Source organism: Larimichthys crocea, chromosome VI (assembly GCF_000972845.2).
Source record: "Larimichthys crocea isolate SSNF chromosome VI, L_crocea_2.0, whole genome shotgun sequence".
Taxonomy (NCBI): Eukaryota; Metazoa; Chordata; class Actinopteri; family Sciaenidae; genus Larimichthys; species Larimichthys crocea.
Window position 1 is genome coordinate 7,628,019 of NC_040016.1, and position 21,787 is coordinate 7,649,805.

At 38.9% G+C, this 21,787-nt stretch overlaps 1 protein-coding gene across 10 annotated transcripts in view; it reads left to right on the plus strand.

Moving 5' to 3' along the window:
* rap1gapb (RAP1 GTPase activating protein b) overlaps positions 1 to 21,787 on the plus strand; it is a 92,749-nt gene that overhangs the window by 39,118 nt on the left and 31,844 nt on the right. For 3 of the 10 annotated variants that reach the window (XM_027279612.1, XM_027279613.1, XM_027279620.1), the window contains exons 1-2: positions 438 to 588; positions 9,727 to 9,762. In XM_027279612.1, the coding sequence (XP_027135413.1) occupies positions 545 to 588; positions 9,727 to 9,762 (80 nt within the window). In that variant the 5' untranslated portion in view covers positions 438 to 544. Of the gene's footprint in view, positions 1 to 436; positions 589 to 9,726; positions 9,763 to 17,247; positions 17,321 to 18,052; positions 18,440 to 21,787 lie in introns of those variants that run through there. The other 7 variants (XM_027279616.1, XM_027279618.1, XM_027279617.1 and 4 more) reach the window with 4 other exon arrangements.

Sequence of the window (21,787 nt, forward strand, 5' to 3'; positions counted from 1 at the left end):
ACATATGGCACCTTTTAATAGACAAAATGATTGATTGAGCAATTATTTTTATCATGATAATTGCTTGTCAGTATTGAACAGCAGGGGACGTTGCATTCATAGGACACAGGTAGAAAATATGTGTATTAGTATTTTGTGCTCTCTTCCTGCTGCAGAGAGCTTGAGAAACAATCCTGTTTGTTTCCAGGACAACGGGACAGCCGGACGCACCTTTCTCTTAATCTGGCAGAGATAGGAACTACTTAGTTAGAGAGCACAGAGGACTCACAAGGAGGGAGGGCCGAGATGTGTACACACATAAAATACTCTAAGACCGAACACACACCCACACACACACACACACACACACACGCAATGAGGGCTGATACAAGGAGGGAGGAGAGAACGGAAAGAGTTATAGGTGTAGAAAGAGAGGAGAGGTGCATAGAGACAAGAACAGAGATAGAAACAGGAAGAAGGCATGGCTGTTATTCCTTAGCCTCGTGTTGTAAACTGCTCCGATATCCTGCGCTTACCTGGAAAGTCTCATCAGCCGTTTAGCAGGATGCCTCAGAGGAAAAGGAGTTTCACATTTGGAGCTTATGGAGGGTAAGATAATAGAGGATTCATCTGTCTGAGCGCACAGAGATTTTGGAATATGACAGCTTTGTGCATGTGCAGCTTGTGTACCTGTTGCAACTTGTTACTACAGGTTTGAGACTACTTAGAGAGTTTCACTGCAGAACTAGATGACTCTGACAAGGTCACTGACTGTCAATGTGTACACCTAATTTACAGCTTTAACCATTAATAGTGAATAGCGGATGAAATGATAAAAAATAATGAGACCAGTGTGTGAATTCACAAAGTGAGATGTCAAGAGATTGCTGGTTGTTTGTTTTTGTCATGATGACCTGTTCCAGCATCTTTTTTCTTCAGAAGTCGTATATCAGACAATGCAGACTGCTAATAAAAAACTTATATGTATCTTAGTGATTAGTGCTGTGAAACCATTTGAAGACATAAGGAATTAGTCATCCCATTAGTGGTAAATAGTGATCTAAAAATGATCAAGACATTAGGAGACTTTTTCAATATCTCTGGCGTACTTATATCTTCTAGGGAAAACAGACACATTAAAAACAAATCACTGGTCGTTCATTTCAAATATAAAGTCTCCTGAAAGACACTTACATGTTGGCAATATTGAATTAATGGATTATCACAGATTCAATTAAAGGCTTTATTATTTCACCGTGAGCTGTTAGCAGAATCTTCAAATTGCTGTTAGTGAACAAGCTAAATATCTAAGCATGATGAAAAGGAGGGTGTAAAAGTGGAACGATGCAACTTTGCTCATTTGAAGTCCTGTCAAAACCATCACCCACATACATTAGATGATTTTTCACCAGATGTGAATCTCTGACTCTCTGATCCAAAGTGTTTTCAGATATGAAAACACTTTGGTTTATGAGCAGTGAGCCGCTCAGTCATGCAATGCATCAGAATTCATGAGGCAGTGAAATTACTTTTACCATTGTGTTTTGCTGCTCGTGGGCTCTGCCAAGTCTGCCTAGAATACACTCATGAGGCTCAGTTTGACATTTGTGTGGTAGGAGTCAGGTTGAAAGCTAGCCTGAGTGCACAGGCAGATACTGCCAACCAATAGCAAGTTAGTAAGTGCTATCTAGGGCACGATAAAACACAATTGTTGGAACAGCAGCAACCACTTTTTTACCAAAATGTGCAATGAGAATCTAGGAATAGTAGTAAAAAAAGTAGTGTTATTCTGAAAAATGTACTCCCCCGCCATAATCTCAACTGAACTTGAAAGGTATGTTTTATTTTTAGTGTAAAACTACTAGAAAGCTTCAACTTCTCTTGGTTTCAGGTAATTGTCTGGATTTTTGAGCTTCAACTTCTCTTGGTTTCAGGTAATTGTCTGGATTTTTGCTGTCATTTCTTGTAAATTAGTAAGCCATAGGTCTATTCATACATGTTTATACACCCGAAACCAGTGTTTGTCAGACTTTTTCCACCATGTGAAAATATTCGTGCCATCATTATGACAATAAAATACAGTGGCTTAGGCCGACAGATTACAATGGACATAGATTTGTTGCTAAAATTATTTATTGTTCACTGTTGTTGAACTCTGAATGGAACTGATTCAAGAACCAGAGCTAATTTGGTGAAAAGGACCTTCTCCTGATCTGTACTTCTCTACCTAATATTTCCCATTTTGGGCCACGAGTGCAGTGATTTTTTAACCAGAAATTTCACCAAAGTGTATTATCTTCCCATCACATTTGGTCTCCTAACTAATAACGGATGTATGCGTGCACTAACGATGAACGTGACAATGTAGCAGCCTGATCTTGAAACAAAATATTACAGGAAATACAAAACTTAAAATTGCAATCCAGAAATTTCATAGTTTATGTTCATTTGAAATGTAATTTAATAAAATATGTTTTCAAATAAATGTCATTTAAAAAAAAGGAGTTCCATTAGAGTAAGGTTGTGTGCCACCAGTGGCACTAAATGATTGACAGGTTGAGCCAATTAAGGCTTTCCAGTTGTATCAGAAAATCCCAATTATGCCTGGTGGAGGGTTTTCCTCACCTTATCTGTAGTAGGTAACTGGAAACTGATTAGCTGAGTATTATTGACTTGACTATTAGGTGTCAGACAGATAAGGTTCAATAATTGGAAGTACTTGCTTCTCACGACTGGACTACTCATCAGTAACATGATGATCCCATGATGTGACATGATTATGAACCACTGACTCACATTTTGTGTGCACAGCAATCTATGACCTCATGCTATTTTACATTAAAATGATTCTTGAGTTTAATCTAGTGAAGTAGTGAAGAGAGAAAATGTTGGATCTATGCTTTAATACTTTAAATGTGAACTTCTAAATTGTATTAAAGATTTCCCTGGGTGTGTAGAAGACTAACTGTTAAAGGTTTCATGGGAATATACGGAATCACTAATTATTTACATCGTTTATCAAATGAGAGTAGTAAAATGAATGGATGTGTTGCACGGCTAAGAACAGCCTGTCCTTGTTCATGCAGCCAACAAATTGTCCCCAAAGCAGCTCTCCTGGAACAGTTTGATAGTTTAGTGGCTTGCCTGTTGAGGGATTGTGTTCCATATTCATTTACGTCGCCCCACATTTTCCCCTTCATCTATAATGCAATCTAGTGTAGTCACAGACCGGCTCTTCTAAGCTTCAAACCAGTTTTTTTTTAAAAGCATGAAGCTGTCTGGGCTTTTTACTTTTTCACTTTGATTTGACATATTTCACTTGTTTGCAGCTGTAAATATAAATATGTCGCTGCTGTTGAAAAGGAGTCTCTCCAGGGAAATTAATGTCCAATCCAGGGAACGTATTCTCGAACAGAAATGGGTGAATCACAGATGTGGACCATCAAATTACCGGTCTACATTTGTTTCAGGATCTGTCCTTGAACAAGTTATTTTGTTGTAGCATAATTTCCGCATGCAATTTAATAGAAATTGCCGAAAGAAGACGATAATGCAGCTGACTGTACAAAACGCTTCTAAACACCTGCTAAGAAGGAGTTAAAAAAGAAACAAACAAATTGTGACCTCTTTGAGATTTAATTCAACTATCTTCTGTGCCAGTTTCCGCGTTGATTTGACATTTGTATTGTAGTATGTAAATGCAGAGCAGGCAATTGTAGTTAAGTAGGCAAAATGATTTAAAAACGAGAGATGGTTGGGGGCCGTGTGGGTGAACATCTGTTTTTAAGATTGTTTCCTGCGTGGTTATCCACTTAACTTTTTCTTTAAACCTCCCACTTTTATTTAAATCTATAAACCATAGGAACATACAAGCAAGATCAGTGCCCCCTCATAAACGCCCCTATACCTGCTTAAATGCCTTGTTTGAGGTGAGCGACTAGCCTGTTTTTAAATTGAGGTTGTGATGGTAAACTGAAGATTTAGACAAAGCTAGTCGATGATGCTGGTGGTTTCACAGGCTTAACATTACAGCTGGCTGGTTCGCTGCTGGTGAGTAAAGTCAGCTTTAAGCCTGAATACAACTGGCCACTGTTCAGCCAAGTGAAGGATTATGGGATTGTGCACTTAACCCACTGCTCAGTTTCCCTCGCAGGTATAATACCTACCCGATGATGGTGTTGAGGAGGAGGATGGAGTGAATGTGCACCCAGTAAACCTCTTTTTACACTGTCAGGCATCTTAGCTCTGGTGTGTATTTTGTTTTTCATGGCTCTGATTCATCTGCATCAGAGGTAATGATTAGCCAATCAACAGAAAATTATCAACAGCAATCATTCTGATAATCCATCAATAAATATTGTTTATATTTTGGATAGATAATTAATATATATAACTATATCTTTGGGTTTGAGACTGTGACATTTGATAACACTCCACTCAGCCTCTGTAAACTGCTTTTTCTTGATGTTTCATGGGCCCAACAATTCATTAATTGTGGGTGAGAAAATTCTAATGAACTAATTGTTTATTGAATTGCTACTTGCAGCCTTAATCTGCCATATCAATGCTGTTAGTGATATTATCTTTGTTTGCTTACTAAGTATGATTATCTTTTTGCTCAAAGACCCTGAAAATGTCAGAATTTCTTTATAACATTTAATACTGACAACTAAATGACTAACATTAAAGTTGAAAAAAACATTTTGGGGTTTATTTATTAAGAGTTTAAACATATTTAATCTGTTTCATCAGGACTGTATGGGTGACTAACTCACCGACTATCAACAAATTCTGATTTAAATATTGTTAAACCCTGATTGGTGCATTTCAGTATGTGGCGCCACTTCAAACTCATGAGAAACACTAAAAAAGTTTCATGTGAAATAACTAAAACTGTTAACTATGTGAGAAATCATGTGTCCATGTAGGATCCATCATTCACAGAAAGAATATGAGAAAATTAGCTGCTTTAGTTCTCTGGTCCTTCCCCTCTTTTAGCATCTCAGTTTTTGTCACATCGGGTCTTTTTAGGTTTCTTTTCTTCAGAATTTGCAGCTGCTGCGTTCAGAGTCATGCCAAGCATACAGTAGCAATGAACCAATGAAAATAATTTAACTTCAGAAGATTGTTTTTCACCTTTGTTAATTCGGAAAATGCATCACAACAGATTTTCCAAAATTGCTGTTTTGTTATTCACTTTCACTTATTTGGTTGATGAAGGTCTGTGTCTTATTCAGAATGTGGTGAAAGCACAAGGCTAATGGTAATGTGTGAATACAACTTTCACAGTACTGATGCTGGATCAAAAGACTTTAATGGGAAAGATTTACTTCCTTAGTATCGTTTCAATAACATTGGGGCGCACACACACTTGCAGTAATCAAATCAAACTCTTGGAGCAGTCTGATTATGTCATTTAACAAAAAAATGCCTGGTGTGTGTTGACAAAACAAAAAACGGATTCCTCCGTTAAATATCTTGTTTTTGTTTAAAAAGCATCTTTCTTGATATTAATGTTCAGTCCAGATTTCTTATTGATTTGACTTATTTAGTTGACTTTTCTGTTCAGCTATTCACATACTCTTGAGATGATGAAAATGTTTACTATTTGAATTATTGCTGCCAAGCTGCATCTTTCCCAAGCAACCAGCCAAGTGTTGCCTTTTCTGCCTTAAAGGTTTGCTTGTCACTTCTATTGAAGATCCATTAATTTTAGTCCAATTTTTCTAAAAAGTTTGATGTCAGCACGGAAATTTACTTAGCTGGTGAAATTCTGGTTCACTGCCACCTCAGTAGATTCACATGCTGCGTAGACCAGCTGACAATGGACTGCATGGAAAATCTTAAAACGTTACGATTGGTGTTTGAACTTAACAGTTCACATCAGCCTTCATTTGTCATGTTTGGCAAAAGGAGTGCTGATGTGGGATAATTATTGAAGCGCTCTTGACTATTTTGTCCCAAACGCTTCCTTGTCATTCCACTCAAGGAAAGCTGATGAATTCATTCAGCTGCATCTCACATTGATTTCTCACTCTTAGTGTAATTTCTAGAACTTTCTGTCTGAATAGCTCAATTTTATCTTCCTGGTAGAAAAAGGCATACTTTGGTTTAAGTGGGTGGTTTATGTCTCTCTTAGTGAAATCCATGTGATAGTCTATCAAGAGATGTGATTATAATACATAAAATAATCATCTGCAGTATCCATCTCGCCATGGTTATTTCAGCTCATTTAAAATCAGACAATCTCATGCACTGGGAGATAATTAAGCTGCTTGTAAGAACAAACAGACATGGGGGAGCTCTAAAAGTGAGCTTGTTAGCATCTTGTTTTTTTTTTGTCTTGTTATGAATTCTTGAAAACTCTTTAAATATAGTCTCAGTGGTAAAAATAAAAATAGCCAAGACCATTTTGTTACCTTCTACCTATTTGTGTGTCCTCCCAGAATTGTCACATGCCTCCACAGCAGATGGAGGTGTGATTGTTTATGTGATGGTCTGTTTCTCACTCTTGACTGTTAACACCAAAACAATGTGTTGCCTGTGTCAGCAAGTGGACAGTCACCAAGCGTAACGCTGACTGGCAAACTAATATTTCCATTCTCAACACTGGGCAACAAATACAGCAAAACAGCACAGCCCTCATCAGCAACAGCCATAATGTCACTATTTACATGCCAAATACATTTTACAGCCGTCTTAAAAAGGTGAGTTGTATCTAATGACAGAAGCAAGTGCTAAGAGTGTGCACTGCAGGAGGTTTATGAAATAACATGTTTGATGTCAGGCACTGCAGTAAAACTGTTTCAATTTCTTACATCATCCCATTCTCCGCATGCACTTTTGTCTATCATTTTTTTCAGCAGTCACAAGTTAGGAAATAGGAGACAGGGGGAAAGACGGGGGGGGCAAGTGGCATGACAGAGGGGGAGATAGTGACCGCTGGTGAGCCATCAAGCTGGCAGAAACAGAGGGATATCAGTGTGAAGACAGAAACAGAAACAGAAAGATATTTATATAAATATTCTATCTTATATATATATAACTGTATATATATACTGTTAATATATACTGTATATATATATATATATATATTACTGTATATACATGTGTTATATAACAGCCTTTACGCCTCATCCTGCCACCTAGTGGTGTGTGTATGCTATTGAAGCTTGACCCACTGCTCCCTAAACCCAAAATAAATAAATAAATAAATAAAAGCTAAGTTGAGGTCATTTTTTGAGCTAGTGGAAAGCTCCCACCAGTACCAGTAGAAGTCCATGTGTACAATTAGTGGACTGGCCCTTTAAGTCCAAATCCAATTATTTGACTTAATGAATTTAAAGTACATTGGAGCTGAAATGATTAATACATTAGTGGATAGACATAGACATAGACATAGTCAATCATCACCCAGCAGCTATTTTGAAAACTGATTAATCCGTTAGCATTTTTTAATCAGGAATTTCAGTTACAGCTGCTCAAATGTGACGATTTGCAGCTGCTGTTACTGTGAAAAAAATTATGTTACTGAATATTTGTGACGGCACATAGGGCTCTGGAAAAGTCTATAGTCTATAGTGTTTATTGAAGCGGTAGTTGATGGATCTGTGGGGTGATGAGGTGGAGCTGTGTGTTTGTGTCTGGATTTGAATTGGATTTTTCTTAATATGTTCGAAGTTAAACTTTAAAAAACAAAGTATCACACTCTGTTCCTATTCATCCTAAACTTGCATCTCCTGGGCATGAATAAATAAATAATTCTAAATCTGGATACATTCTATGAATATTTAATGTAAGTGATAGTAAATCACATAAGACATGCAGTAAGTGTTGCCTTTGAATGCACCCCTTACTCCAGACCATTTATCCATTTATCATTTTAAAAGGTTTTTTATGGGACCGAGTAGGGAAAGGGAATAATCAATACACTGTCTTTCTACCAATGTCAACAGATAACATACTGGACACTGCCAAAGTCACATATGTTGCCATCACACTTTGGACTAAATCCGTCTTCTTTGATGAGACTGAACAATTGACTCAGATGACCCAGCAGTAACCCCACATGGACTTGAAATTGAATCTCCCTGACACATTGCTATTGCACACTGTACCTAAAAACAAGCTTTTCTGAGACTGAAGAATGGCTACAATTTCTTTTATGTTGTTTTACTGGCGACTGGACTAAGTGTCTGTGAGTGTGTTGGAACTTAATGACAGTGGTAATTATTTGATTGGCTTAGGCCTGAGGTGAAAGGGATAAGTGGTGATTATCGGTAGATTGATTGGCCACATCCAGTATCTACTGTGGTGCACTTCAAAGATTGATCCAGGTGGGAGAATTTGTCCTGCATCATTTGTGATGCAGGGTAAATGGTAAATAGAAAGAGAGCTTCAAAACTCTAACTAATACTGAATGCAATGCACCAACAGAGGAAAACGCAAACACAGTTTTAATTCTGGCTGCCTTTTATTACATTTTTATCATATCTGACATTTGACTCTTCTTTGTGAAAATCCTACATTAGTTGTCCACCACCCCATCCGCCCATTTTGACTCCCATCAGTGGCTGGCAGGCAGAGCAGTAAATAAGGGATGTGGAAGGAAGTAAAGGGAGTGGTGAAGGGAGATGATGTGGATCATGTTGATCTGCCTTCATGGGGTCACCCTGTGGTGTGGACTAACCAATATGATTACATTACATCGATCAAATAACAACGTGAATTATTATCCCGATTCTGTGGTTTCTCTAAGCTTTTTGGTCATTGGATTGGTTGAGTTTCCAGAAGGAGAACATCATAAAAACATAATGATTCTTATTTTCAGTTGATTAGACACTAATGAAAACATAGTTATGCATCCTATTGCATTTCTGTCATATTCTGTAAATAGAACCCCATAAATCTGACACACTTTGAAGGTGGGATAAACAATTTGATTCAGTAATTCAATGCCAATTCAATACATTGTTTATCAAAACCTGCATATATCTCCTTACAGTCTGCCAGCTTTCTGCTGTGTGTGTGTGTGTGTGTGTGTGTGTGTGTGTGTGTGTGTACACAGCCCTGGCTCTGTAAATGGGGAAACAAACAAAGTGGATCATACCGAACAGCATAACGGTAACTTGTTATTTCTAGCCATACCACCGTGGATTTGTGTGTCGTATGACATAAGATCACTTGCCCATGGACATTCATTCTTTTGCCAAGATGTGCTGTTGTTATGATGTTAGCTGTGTGCCAGCTCTACGAAACCATCTCGATCTCTCTGCATGTTAGCTGCGCAAAACAACGTTTACAACATTTTGCAAACCCACAGCATAGCTGGCGTTAACTACGTTACGACTTGCTGTGTTGATGATCACACTATATCATGGTATTTGTCATGGTGTTGGATTTATCAGACAGCTTCAAATGAATGCTAGCACTTCTTCGTGTTGATTATATTTGTACGGTAATTAGGTAACTGTTTGCTATGAGGTTCATCACATAAAGTGATAAGATGTTGATTGTGAAGTTGTCTTTGATATGGCGAAGTTTGAAATCATCCATCTATTGTTTGTCTTAATAGAAAAACATAGCATCAGTTTTATAATGTCAGTTTACGCCAGTTTATTTATTATTATTATCAAGTGTTTCGTTACACTGAGTTGGGGCTCACCTTCTTCAGATGTTATTTTCTTTTTTTAGTAATGCATAGGATGGGAACTGAGATTAATCTACTGTCAATTTGTTTCTCTCTAGAGTTGACAAGAGCTTCTCCAGGACCAGAATCTTATGGTAAGTCCCACTCTTTATCGAGTAACAACATTATGCATCAGATAACTTTGTTTCATGCTTAACTGCTCCCCACATCTTCCTAAAAGTGTTGCATTTCCAAACTATATTTTTTAATTCAAGGATTTATTCATGGAGGCCACAAAACTGTTTTCCTACTTTTAATAACTACATTCAGAATGAAACTGGAACATCAGCTGAATTCTCTATTCTCCACCAAGAGTTAAGATTGCACTTTATGTCAGCAGATGTAATGTGTGTGGAGTGTTCCACTCATGTTCAATGTCAGCATTATTTTCTGTTGTGCAGCAATAAACAAGAAATTTTCCACACTCGTACACAAGTTTTGTCTCAGCATGAGGAGCATAGAGATGCGCTTTGATTTGTCCATCAATTTGATGTCAGTTACTTGCAAGTTACTTCACTTTAATATTCTCAAAGTGCTCTTTTTTAGTGGAGACGATATGATGACATGGGTATGTAGAGATGATATGTAAAGATATGGGTGAAGGGTACTCTATATTTAGAGTAGTAAAACCATAAGGAGACCTCAGCTCTTCTTTATCTCAACTCTGGCTTTTTTTGCTGGCTCGTAATGAGATTTCAAATCGTGCATACAATTATTTTCTCACTTAAAAAAAAAACCCTGTCTGCTCTCATGGCTTTGGACATGCGCAAATCATCGAAATAAAGATAGTTGGAGCTTGTAATGTTCCCTACTTGGCAGGTAGTCTCACAGCATGGAGAAAAAGGGAATGTGTATCTGTAAATACAGGAGCAAGAGCAGATGGAGGGAAACAGGGAGCACCAGTATATGTGTAATACCAGCTGGTCACGTCAGGCATACCTTTGAGAACTCAACCATCAAGGGTCACAGAGGGAAATATTTGTAATATTCAATTTATATTCTATTGCAGTGATTAAGCATCTTCTTATTTGTTTGTTATGCTGTGAGCTGTATAAAAGTTTTTATTGATTGATTATCATTATTATATTATAGTAAGATGTAGACAGCCTAACTCCCAGTTTCATATGGCATAGAGACTCAGTTTTAGTTACATTTTCTTGTGTGTCAAATGCAGTGAAATAAAAGAGCGTATTCCTTTGTGTTTCTTCACCATTATACATCAAATGCGCTATAGACTAGAGTCATAATGAGTCTGGGAAGGACAATGGGCCAGTATACTGGAAAGGCGAAATTGAAGGTGAAAGGATGATTCAGGCTCATCCGGGGAGAATACACCCTCGGACACATGTTGAATTTTATTATGAGGATTTGGGGTTTCTCTCTGGTCTGTAGTGCATGCTAATAGCACCTCAGGGCTGTGCTGTGCGGTAGCTATCCAAAACACAGCTCTCTGATTATAATCACTGAGTCATTATGCCAATTGTGTCCTCCATCAGTCTTAGACTTAGACTAAAAAGCCCAAGTATCAACAAGGTACTTAGTATTTAATAATTCCTTTCTTTTACTCAGGGTGTTATTCCTTAAGGAGTTTTTTCCAAATCCAGTTTTTTCCAAAATCATATATGGTTAGATCATTTTAGCAAAGGTTTGTGGCTTAATTAGGACATGTCTGTCTGTCATGGGTGTATGGGTCTCTCCATCTCTGTATCCCAGCCTCTCAGAGACAGCACCATGTCGGTGAGATTTACGACAGCAGCTTCACACCACAGTGTCTGTCATTAAAAACTGGCTTTTCTGGATCCCCTGCCATGTGCCGCTGCTTCAAATCCATCACAACATTATTCTCAACCAGCCAGGTGTACGTGTGTGTGTGGAGGTGGGGACTAACACACAGTGCCCATATTTTGCTGTTACAGAGCACAATCATCTCACCTTGGCACACAAACACTTTCTGCTCCTGTTGATGTGACTTGAGTAGCCCTGAATCATTTGGACAAGGTTGCTCTTCATGAAAGGTGGGAACACACTTATTTTACTGTGCTAAACTGCTCACAGCACAGTGTTCCCAATTAAACACTCATTAACTTGATTGCTCTCGATAATGGTGGTGCTTATCTGCCTCACTCTAAAGCTCCTGCTGTGCTACAATAAGGAGGCAAGAATAAATGCCATGGTATTTCTGCAGGAATTGTCATTCTGGATGTGGAATTTTTTTTTCAGTTCAGCTCTAATTGGGGAAAGCATTAGGATGGCATATTACAATTAAAATTACTGACTAGTGATGCAGCAAATTAAGTGGAACAACGTGATCAGCATTTCTGTGACTGTGAATTTAAATAATTTCCTAATAAACTTCTTAAGTAATGGACACACCTCAAGGGGCTCCTTTTTAAGATAATGTCACAAATTATGTATGTGCACAATTGGAGGTGTGTCTGTTGCTTTACAGCCATCTACTCTGAGCAGCTCCAGGGCCATGTGACTGAGCAACCATTTGACTGGCATAAGGAGTTCCATGATAATGAAGTGGTCTTCAGTGGTGAACGATGAGAAAGAGTGAGGGAAAGAGCCCTCTAATTGGGCATCTGTGCCTCTTCAGACTGCCGTTAATGGCCGCTCTCCCTCCTAATATAGGAGTTAGTGTCTTGAGGAGAACGCAAACAGGAAAGGAGAGAAGCCAACCGTAGCTCAATGGGGAAATCAAGGCTCATATGCTGAGCCAGGGCTTGTGGCTCATAGGAACAACTGTTTGCATTTACATTATTGAAGGAAAACATAGGTAACATATGAATTAAATATTGTGTGTGCTTTCCTAATATTGCACTGCAGCTCATTTTGTCTCCCAAACAGCCCGAATGGAATCTCTCACGCAATTGGACTGAGATCTGATGCTGAGCAGGCTACTGCATCAAACTGAATCCATTGTTATGTTTACTGAACTGTTCCTGGACTGCCTTGGCCTGGCAGTACAAGTTATAACCCTACTGCCAGGATATCCGAGGCCTCAATATTAGCAATCGGCACCGGTGTGCAATGAAAACAACCCACACTACTCAACTGAAGCTGTGTAACTATCTTAATGGATGCCAAACCCCCATTCAGCAAGTTTGGAATATCAGGCTCTTCTGATTTCACCCTTCTCTTCATCATCTACGCCAATTGAAGTGGATTCTACTGATGATATCAATTAAGAACCATAGCCTTTGCCCAGAATTAGCATGACTGGCTTTCATTCAGGCAACCTAAGTCCCATGATCCTGCTCTCACCACCTCACTATTACTTATTGTTTTTCTCACATCACGAAATGTCAGTCCAATCTGCAAATTATCAAATAAATGTTCAAAGCTTGCGCTCAGAGTGAGTGATCACCTTTGAAAGTAGATCTGATCTGATCTGATGCCCATCAGATCTGATGATCTGATGATTTATTTGGACGTACCTATACTCACTCCTCTACTCCCCACCACCTTTTGATTGGCTTTTAAAAAGTTCTTCAGTTTGATTAGAAAATGTTGTCAGTGTCAATCTGTATGTTTTAGGTTCAGTAGGGAAGTAATATCCCAGTGTCTGAAACGACTACAATAAAACAGACTAAAATCTTTTCATGACATTGTTTCTCTAGCTTTTGAACTCCAAACATTCGAGGTGGACCAACAACACTCATTTCACCCAGCTTGTGTCTCTGTGAATGCTTCACAGAGCTTTTTTTTTAAGTTGATAGACTGACTGCGTGCTACTTTGGTTGCATCAAAACTGGGCAATAAAGAGACCCCTGTGTGCAGAGGTGTTAGGTTATTTTAACAGATGGAGTTTGCCTGTTATTCACTCCACCTGTTCAGGGAAATACATGCGAGACGGCAGCTGTAATGGTAGATGAGAAATGAGCCATAGATGTCGATCTTTTTGAAGTACTGTCCACCGTCTTGCTACACTTTTAATCGTATCGATTATCGATTGATTATCATATTTGTATAAGACACTGTAACAGAGGCATTGTTGCTGTTTTGAAACATATTACTGCATATTAAAATATGTTTTTTCCAACTCTCCATTTAGATACAAATGATTAGAACACTAATCATTATAACATTACAGCACACACATAAGCATCAACATATATTATATATTTCCCACAGTTGTGTTTCGTTAGCCTCCCCACTTACAGTAGTATAGACGAACGACATTTGTATGATGACATATGCAGTCAAGGACTGTAATTACATGTTACTAATTATTATTATTTTTAAATGACAGTTACAGTTGGCTTACACTTGTTGTCAAAAGTGGAAAATGGTTTCACTTTTTGTTGATTTCCCACAAAGCCATGATCACACTTCACTGTGTCAAAGCTGTAAACCATACAACCTGTCTACAGTGTATACTGGTTTGACCATATTCCAACATTTCTTATTATTAACAATTATTCTTCATTAGTACCGTTTTATTCTATATCTTCAGGTTATGCTTGGGGTCACCTGTGTTTTTATCTCCTCTGTGCTCCTCATTCAGTAGCTGCTGAATAATGGAATTACATTTTAGGGAAATAAAATGCTGCTTGTGTTACTTGTTTGTGTGTCGTTAAATTGACTGAGTATGTAAGTGTACTTTAGTGTTCCCTGGAGCTAGTATTATTCGGAAGAAAACTAACTAGGCAGTTCTTAGTTTTTCTTCCATCAAGTTCCTCTATAGTACAGCCAGCAGGCTAAGTTTAGCACCCAATTATTATTCTTTCTCTCAAATTCTGTCAAAATTTACCCATGTTATTCTTTGTGATAATTTTTAGTGCAGTTTAATGTAGCTGTGCTTTATAGAAACATGCTTTCTAAACCATATCCCATGGTGTGTATCTGATTTTGTTTGAGTTAATGTACAAGCCTGTGTAACTGCTAAATTGTTCAGGGTGTACCCTGCCCAGTGCATGCTGGGATCAGGTCAAGGCCATGTAGGGATTATATAATGGCACTTTTTAAAAAATCTTATTTAATTAATTTTGTTTATTTCATGGAAAATGAACATAAATGTGAGTCTTGACTTCATGAATCCACATAAATTAAACACAAATAAACGCACAGGACACCTGAGTGACACCTGAGTGCAGCCAGTCTCCCATATGCTACGTACTCCACTGACACTCCTGTGGTTTCACACTCAGTTTGGGTCCAGGTTTATGTCTGCCAAAATCAATAGAGAGGGCCACCCAAACACAGGGTAATTATGAGAGCCAGTGGGGTTCTGTGAGTGCTGACAACACTGTGTTGAAGATCTACTTCCTTTCAAACAGTGAGAAGGATGAGGGCCATGCCCGAGTCCTGTGGCCCAGGGCTACACATGTAAGTTACATTTTTGATAAGAAGTCATTCATTAGTCTGAAGGAGCCCACTTTTCTTTCTTGTAAACAAAGCAAAGCTATATTTACATTATCACTTACCAAAATGCATTATATGTATCATGTTATAGGTCTAGTGTGTAGGATTTAGTGGTATCCAGCGGTGTCCTTGCCAGCCTGAAGGAGAAATTACAGTGGCTGTGAAATATGCAAATAATGTGAAAGACTCTGTGTTTAGTTTGTCCAACGCAGTTATTAGCAGTCCCCCGTCCTACCAAAAAAATAAAAAGCCAGGGCTGTCTGTGAGGAGATGTGCCAGATCTTGTGTTATAAAATTTGGTTACCTAAACAGTTCATCTGCAAAACAGTGTCCAAAACAAAACACAGCCTCACCCAAAGAGATTAGCTACGTAGTCAGGCCTGACTGATATTTTGACGCTGATGCTGAAGATGTTGAATATCTCTTGGGGCTTACTCCTTTCTTTGGTGGACAACAGACCTCAAAAATACGCCTGTGTTCAAACAGATTGTTGGAGGGCCTATCCTCCCTACAGGAGCTCCAGTGCAACAGCACTTGCCGCACTGTCAATATTTATCCATTGCATCTCAAAAACTACTCTTTCTGACTGCAGCTTTGGTTGTTTGTTGTATTCATCTACACAAGTCTGCACACAGTCTACATTGCTCATGTATGAGCCTGATGGCATTTCCTTTCAACCTAACCGTAGTAGAGTTGTTGAACGACACATGAACATTTTTATCTTTGATTCTTTTAGCCTTTGCACTGACCCTTTAAAGACAATCCAGGACTTGTGAACAACAGTCAAAACAACTTCCCGCAGCTTGTAATTACTCCTTACTTATTAACCCACAAAGTTAGAAACATTGACAGCAGGGGGAGTTAAAATCAAAAATCTTTTTCTACTGCCTCTAACTTAGCGAACTAAGGTGTAGATATCTCCGAAGTAATACAACAGGTGCCTTTTTTTGCTCTTTGCACTCATAAAAGTTTCATCCATCCACAGAGCTTCAAGACCTTTGGCAGAGGAGCATTTATATTTTTAAAAGACTATTGACAGACAGTTTTAACTTTTGAACTGCAGCTGGCTGAGTAAGTGCAGAGACAGGTTTGTGCTATACCCTAGGTGTCACTAGAGTTCACATAACATCACTCAGGCTTCTGTAAATAGTAAAAAGTTCTTGTTTGTGATAGAGACAGAGAAAAGAAATCTCAGTATAAGGCGGTGAGACTTGAGCTAAGCTACAGTTTCAAGCGGGGGGCTTGAGCATATCTTGTTGTCCTTGTGTATTTTATGGGTGTCACAAGCATAAAATAAAATAAAATTCAAGTGTTACTGATTCTTTCACTATGATTATTGTCTGTAGTTTGGGGGCGTGTAAATGTTAAATTTAGTCTGAGCTGCCTCAGGAGAGAATTGTGAACAGAGTGGCAAGCACTCCAGTCACTCCAGTCCAGTGACAGTCACAAAGAGAGACAGAGATGGAGAGGGGGATGAAACTAACGAAATGAGAAATAGGGGGAAAAAGAGTCAGAAGAGTCTCAGTGTGACCCACATACAATAGCTCTTGCAAAGGCACACCACTTGATTGACTAGACAACTCTGAATTCTTATGAATTCACTTGGAATAAAATTCTAATAATTTCTTGGATCGACCTCTCCCTGACCTGATTTGACTCCCATTAAGTTCCCCTTTAGCAAAGATCCTCTTTCATCTTTGGCTTGAAACAGGTGGAAAAAGGTGCTGAATATATTTAACCTGCAGGCTTCATGCTGCTACTCTGCCTGCCTGCACTTTGTCCAGGTAATTCCTGCCCTCCCTGGGGTAACACTATCTTCCCCAGGTGAGTGGTGGAGCAGCTTACCTGGTACATCTACTGGAAAACCACAATGTAGGCTAGCCATTATAACCCAGAACCTTCTGAGCAGTAAATAAAAAGAAAACAGGCTTTGTGAGTTCTATTCATTGTGGTATACAGGTTTCTATGTGTGTGCTAGCTCTGGGCTACCTGTAACATTATACACACATGAGGGTGTGGACAAGCTAAAGCCAAAAGGCTTGGCTCACATCCTCTTATAGGTTTGTTTCAGGGCCTGCAGCCCGGCTTATCGATTGGCACTGCTACCATAACATTTTCTGCAGCTTGGTATGCTCAGTAGAACTATAACTGTAACCCAAGCCAGCAGCTAAATCTGTTTTCAGAGGCGATGCTTCAAAGCAAAGACGCAGGAGGAGGCATGATGCGCATAAGATTCTGGAGAGTGAGCTTGTCTGATACTGTTTTTCGAAAGGTGGAACCTGTTTGGTAATGTGATGTCTCATTTGTTATATATAGATCTTTTTTTTTTTTTTTGCTTTTGTTTCCACCTGCATGGAGGACTTTATTTGTGAGATTGTTCCTTGGAACAATTGTAAACTCGCTTTTGTGGACTTACAGTAGTATGCCTATGTGTGAGTTGCTCCCATTTAGATGATAAAGTGATTTAAACGGTATTTGTAGATGCTGTGCTTTGTTTGGTGCAGAGAGGTGGAAACCCAATGAAATTACCTTACCTTCTATGCAATGGCACTTTGTTGTGACAGTGTGTGTAATGTTTGCTAATGTTTTGTACTGTCTTATGCATGACGATTAGAAATGTGATTACTCAGTAGCCTACTACAATGGACAACACTGACCTGTGCTTATCCCCCTGTGGGCTGAGCAAGTGATTTTCTCCATTACGTGTGAGCGTGCTTCAAAATCTGCAGCATTTGGGAGCTTTTCCGCTAACTGCCTACCACTAATGTGTCAAATGGACAATGGGATGGTTAGGCTAATTTCTCCAGAAGGGGTTTTATAATGTTGAAACAAGCTGTCAGAGCGAGGCAGATAATAGGACAGAGAGATTTGATGTCGCCTTCCAGATGAGATAATGTCCCTTTTATGGAAACTTTCCTTTCAAGCTTACATCCGGTCACAGCATTTTATCTCATTGAATGAACAGAATGTATCATTAACAAGCAGATCCACTGAGGCAAATGCTTAGCAGAGCAACACCCACAGCTTGGATGGGCAGCTCGCTGTCATAGACAGATCAAGAGAAAAGACTGGAGGTGGAGATGGAGCACGAACAAAGGGGAGACATCGGCAGGAAGAGCAGCAGATAGAAAGAAAAGAGCGCTTGTGCTTGTCTTGGAATAAAACAGTTCAGTCAGTTCAACGCATGCATGAATGTGAGGAAGGGGAAGAGAGGAGGACAGGGAAGATTGGACGGGAAGGGAGGATAGAGGGAGGGCTGCTCTCAGCATCATCTGACAGGAGGGAGGCTGATCTCCGACAGCAGGTGTTGGAGGAGAGAGAGAGACTGAGTCAGACACAGGAAGGGAGCGATACGCAGAGGAGCACCAAGTTGTTGAGGAGCAAGTGAGGCAGCACTACAGAGAGGTAAGCTTAGATAAAAGTGATGGAGTGCAGTGCGATTGTAGAGATTGAGAAACTGCTGAAAGATAGGAGCACAGGTCAATCCAAGATAGACAGATAAGAGAGACATGGGCATGTATGCTAAAGGAGAGTCTGCTTGTTGTTTGTGTCCATCTTCAGCTGATCCATCTTCATCTCTTCATGCTTTCACACTCTAGACTCTGAACTTTCTCTCTGCGCCCCTCTCCTTTTCCGTCTTGTTCACCCAGGAAGCGGCTGACTGGCATCTTGAGTAAATGAGTCTGCTTTTATTGTGCATTAGCTGCTGTACTTGATTAGATTAGTTGCTCTCTACTAAGTGGACCTGAAAAGCTTAGGGGTTCATGTGTGCTTGTCTTTCTTGGACTGTGTGTGCGCATGTCTGTGTGGTGCTGGTAGGAAGGAAGAAAAGATGCAGCCAAGCAAGATATTACTCGTAGAGCAAAAATATGATTCAACCCCCAGAAAAGGAATTAAATCGAAAATGCCATTGTAAGGCAAAAACCTGGAGCTCCTCCAGACAAGATGGAAATGGAAAATAACTGTGTCATATTGCTCTGAGTTTACATTCAGTCGAGCTTCAGTGACGTCAACAATTATGATGAAGGAAGCATGCCAGAACGTCTGCAAAGTTTGTGCTGGTCACCAGTTCAATCTCAATGGAGTAACAGGATTTGTCTTTTCTGTGACATCAAGAGAGGAACTGAATGATAATGATGATAATCATGATGTTGATGATGATAATCATGATGATGATGATGATGATGATGATGATGATGATGATGATGATGATGATAATCACACTTTATAGTATTAGCAAAGAACAGTTACAGTTTCACACCCAGTAAATTGGGTGTAAGCCAAGCAGGAAAAAGAGTCACAGAGTTGGCAGAGTACCAGTTACAAAAGGCCAATCATTTCTTCTTTTCAGCTTGTCTTTTGAACCGCAGTTAGAGCCAACAGGCTGCAATCATGTTGACAGACTAAGACGTATCTCTTCAAAGTCTTCAGATTAACCTTGACAGAAAAGTATTGTCGCTGACTGACTGGCAGTTTGTAGTCACAGACTGATTTACCAGCTGCTTACTATCTGCTGCTGCTTTTGTTGTTTTGTAAAATGAGGGGGAGTCGGAAGTATCTTATCTGTAAATCACTGTTTCATGTTGTCAGATCTATAATTACCGAATCCCTAACTGATTTCTAACTTACTGTCATTAGTTGAGTTTAACAGAATGAGTAGCTGGATCAAAATGATGCTATTACCCATCAGATATCTTTAAGGTTTGTAGTAGCAATGGATAGCACTTCTGATATCTTTATTAATGCAAGATGCCTCATGGTCTTCTTGCTGAAGGACGATGATTTGTGTGCTCAAGAGTATTTGGTTTCTGCAAAGAAGTATGCACAACAATTAATAGATAAGTTTAGTGCAACATAGCGGCATTCAATCCAGTGATATCTGACTTTTCCTGCATGGCCTGTGGCTATCTTTTGTCTGCCAATGCATCTGTTGAGTTGGCATACATGCTGCAGTCATGTTCAGCCAGTATGTAGCCTGGGGTCAACAGTATTTATTTATTAATTTATTTAAGAGCCATTATAGATTTTTGCTGATGAGCCTTTAGGCTGCCCTTACACTTTTTTATTATTATCTTTTATTATATCCTTTTTCTCTTTCAGTTTCAGTTCATTTTGACTGGAAAACCATTTTTTTGCAGCCCTCTAAAGATGTTATTTTTTATGCTGCAGTGATGAATATCACTCTGGAACATGCTGCTGGTTGGCCTGATTTTCAGCTGACTGCAGTTACTCTGCTTATACTTTGTGGTGCAAACCACAACAAATGATCTAACACTAACTTGTGTGGTGCAAAGTCAATGCAATTATCGTCTCCAAACTGTACATTACAGTCAGCCTATCTTTAAAGATCACTCTTCAAGACTATCATGAGGTAGTGGATGGTAGAAACACAATACATCAGCCACTTAAAATAATTATTTTTTTTCTATTTTTGCTGTAGCTAACAGCGTGCTGAAGATAATCTGTAATTACTGAGCATGAATTGTCCATATGGCAGAACTCATCTGTCGCTGTTTTGTTTTTTTCAAGTATTTTACTAGTTTAACAAGTCTTGTCAGCAAATCAAACAAGGTGCTTTATGGGTTATGAAGTGATTCATTTAGTCCAAAGGTTATAGCTCCTACCTCCAGAGGAAATGCATATTTTATGGGACAGCAAATTGTTGATACATTGACCTGCAACATGTAAAATAATGGCTCACTTGTTTTGCTGTTTCTGACTGACCTTGACCTTGACCCTTGACGAGTAAGAGAACTATCCTATTCTATAAATTCAGTTTGCAGAGCGTTCAGTGTTGCCCAGTTCATTTGTATTTGCAGGTGTCGCTCAGCCCGAATCGTCATCGGACTACAGAAAGCCAGAATTCTTATCAGAGCTCATGACCCAGCAGTCTATGGAGGCAGCTGCTGGCAACACATAAGATTCATGAGTGGATTTATTTTCAGAAAGCTTTGTGTCTATTTTAGAGACATTCTTATACCAGAAATTAACACAGAGACACGATCCTATCACAAAGAGCATCATAATCCAGCAAGCAAAGGGCAGTTATTTTAGAGTTTCGCTCACTGATATGCTGACATACATAGCAATATGTATTTGTTGCTGGTGAACTGGTTGCTCTCGAGCTTCATGAGAGCTCTTGTGTTATTTTGAGCAACTATTGATTAGCAGCATGATGAGAACTGGTAAAAAAAAAAAAAATCCTGTGAAAAAAAACATACTGCATATATTCAGCTGAACTAAAAATAATCGCTTTGCCAATACTTGCAGAGGCCATGAAATGAAAAAGATTACATATATATTTTTATTTATATATACTGTCTATATCTACGGGTCACATGATATGTTTGGACACATTTAAAAACTACGCTGATCAGTCTTTTGAAAACTGCATTTTTCTTTAAGATGTTTCATGAGTACCTATAAATTTTCTCTTAACACCAACATTCATTCAGTGTTGAATGTAAGTTTTTTGTTTGTTTCTCAAATGTAGATAAATATGGGGAGGGGAATGGGGATAGATAATGTTGCTGGGTGACACATTTATACAACTGCAGCTGGAGCCAAAAATCAACCACAGTATGGGGAGAAAAACAAAAATGAGCTTTGTCTACCACAGAGCAAGACATGCTAGTACCTCCAACATGAAGCCCAAAACAACGGCATGTGGCAGTGATTGCACACTCGGCCCATAAAAGCAGATGATCAAGGATCTTTCATTAACACTGGCAGGAGCAACATTTTGAAAAAAAA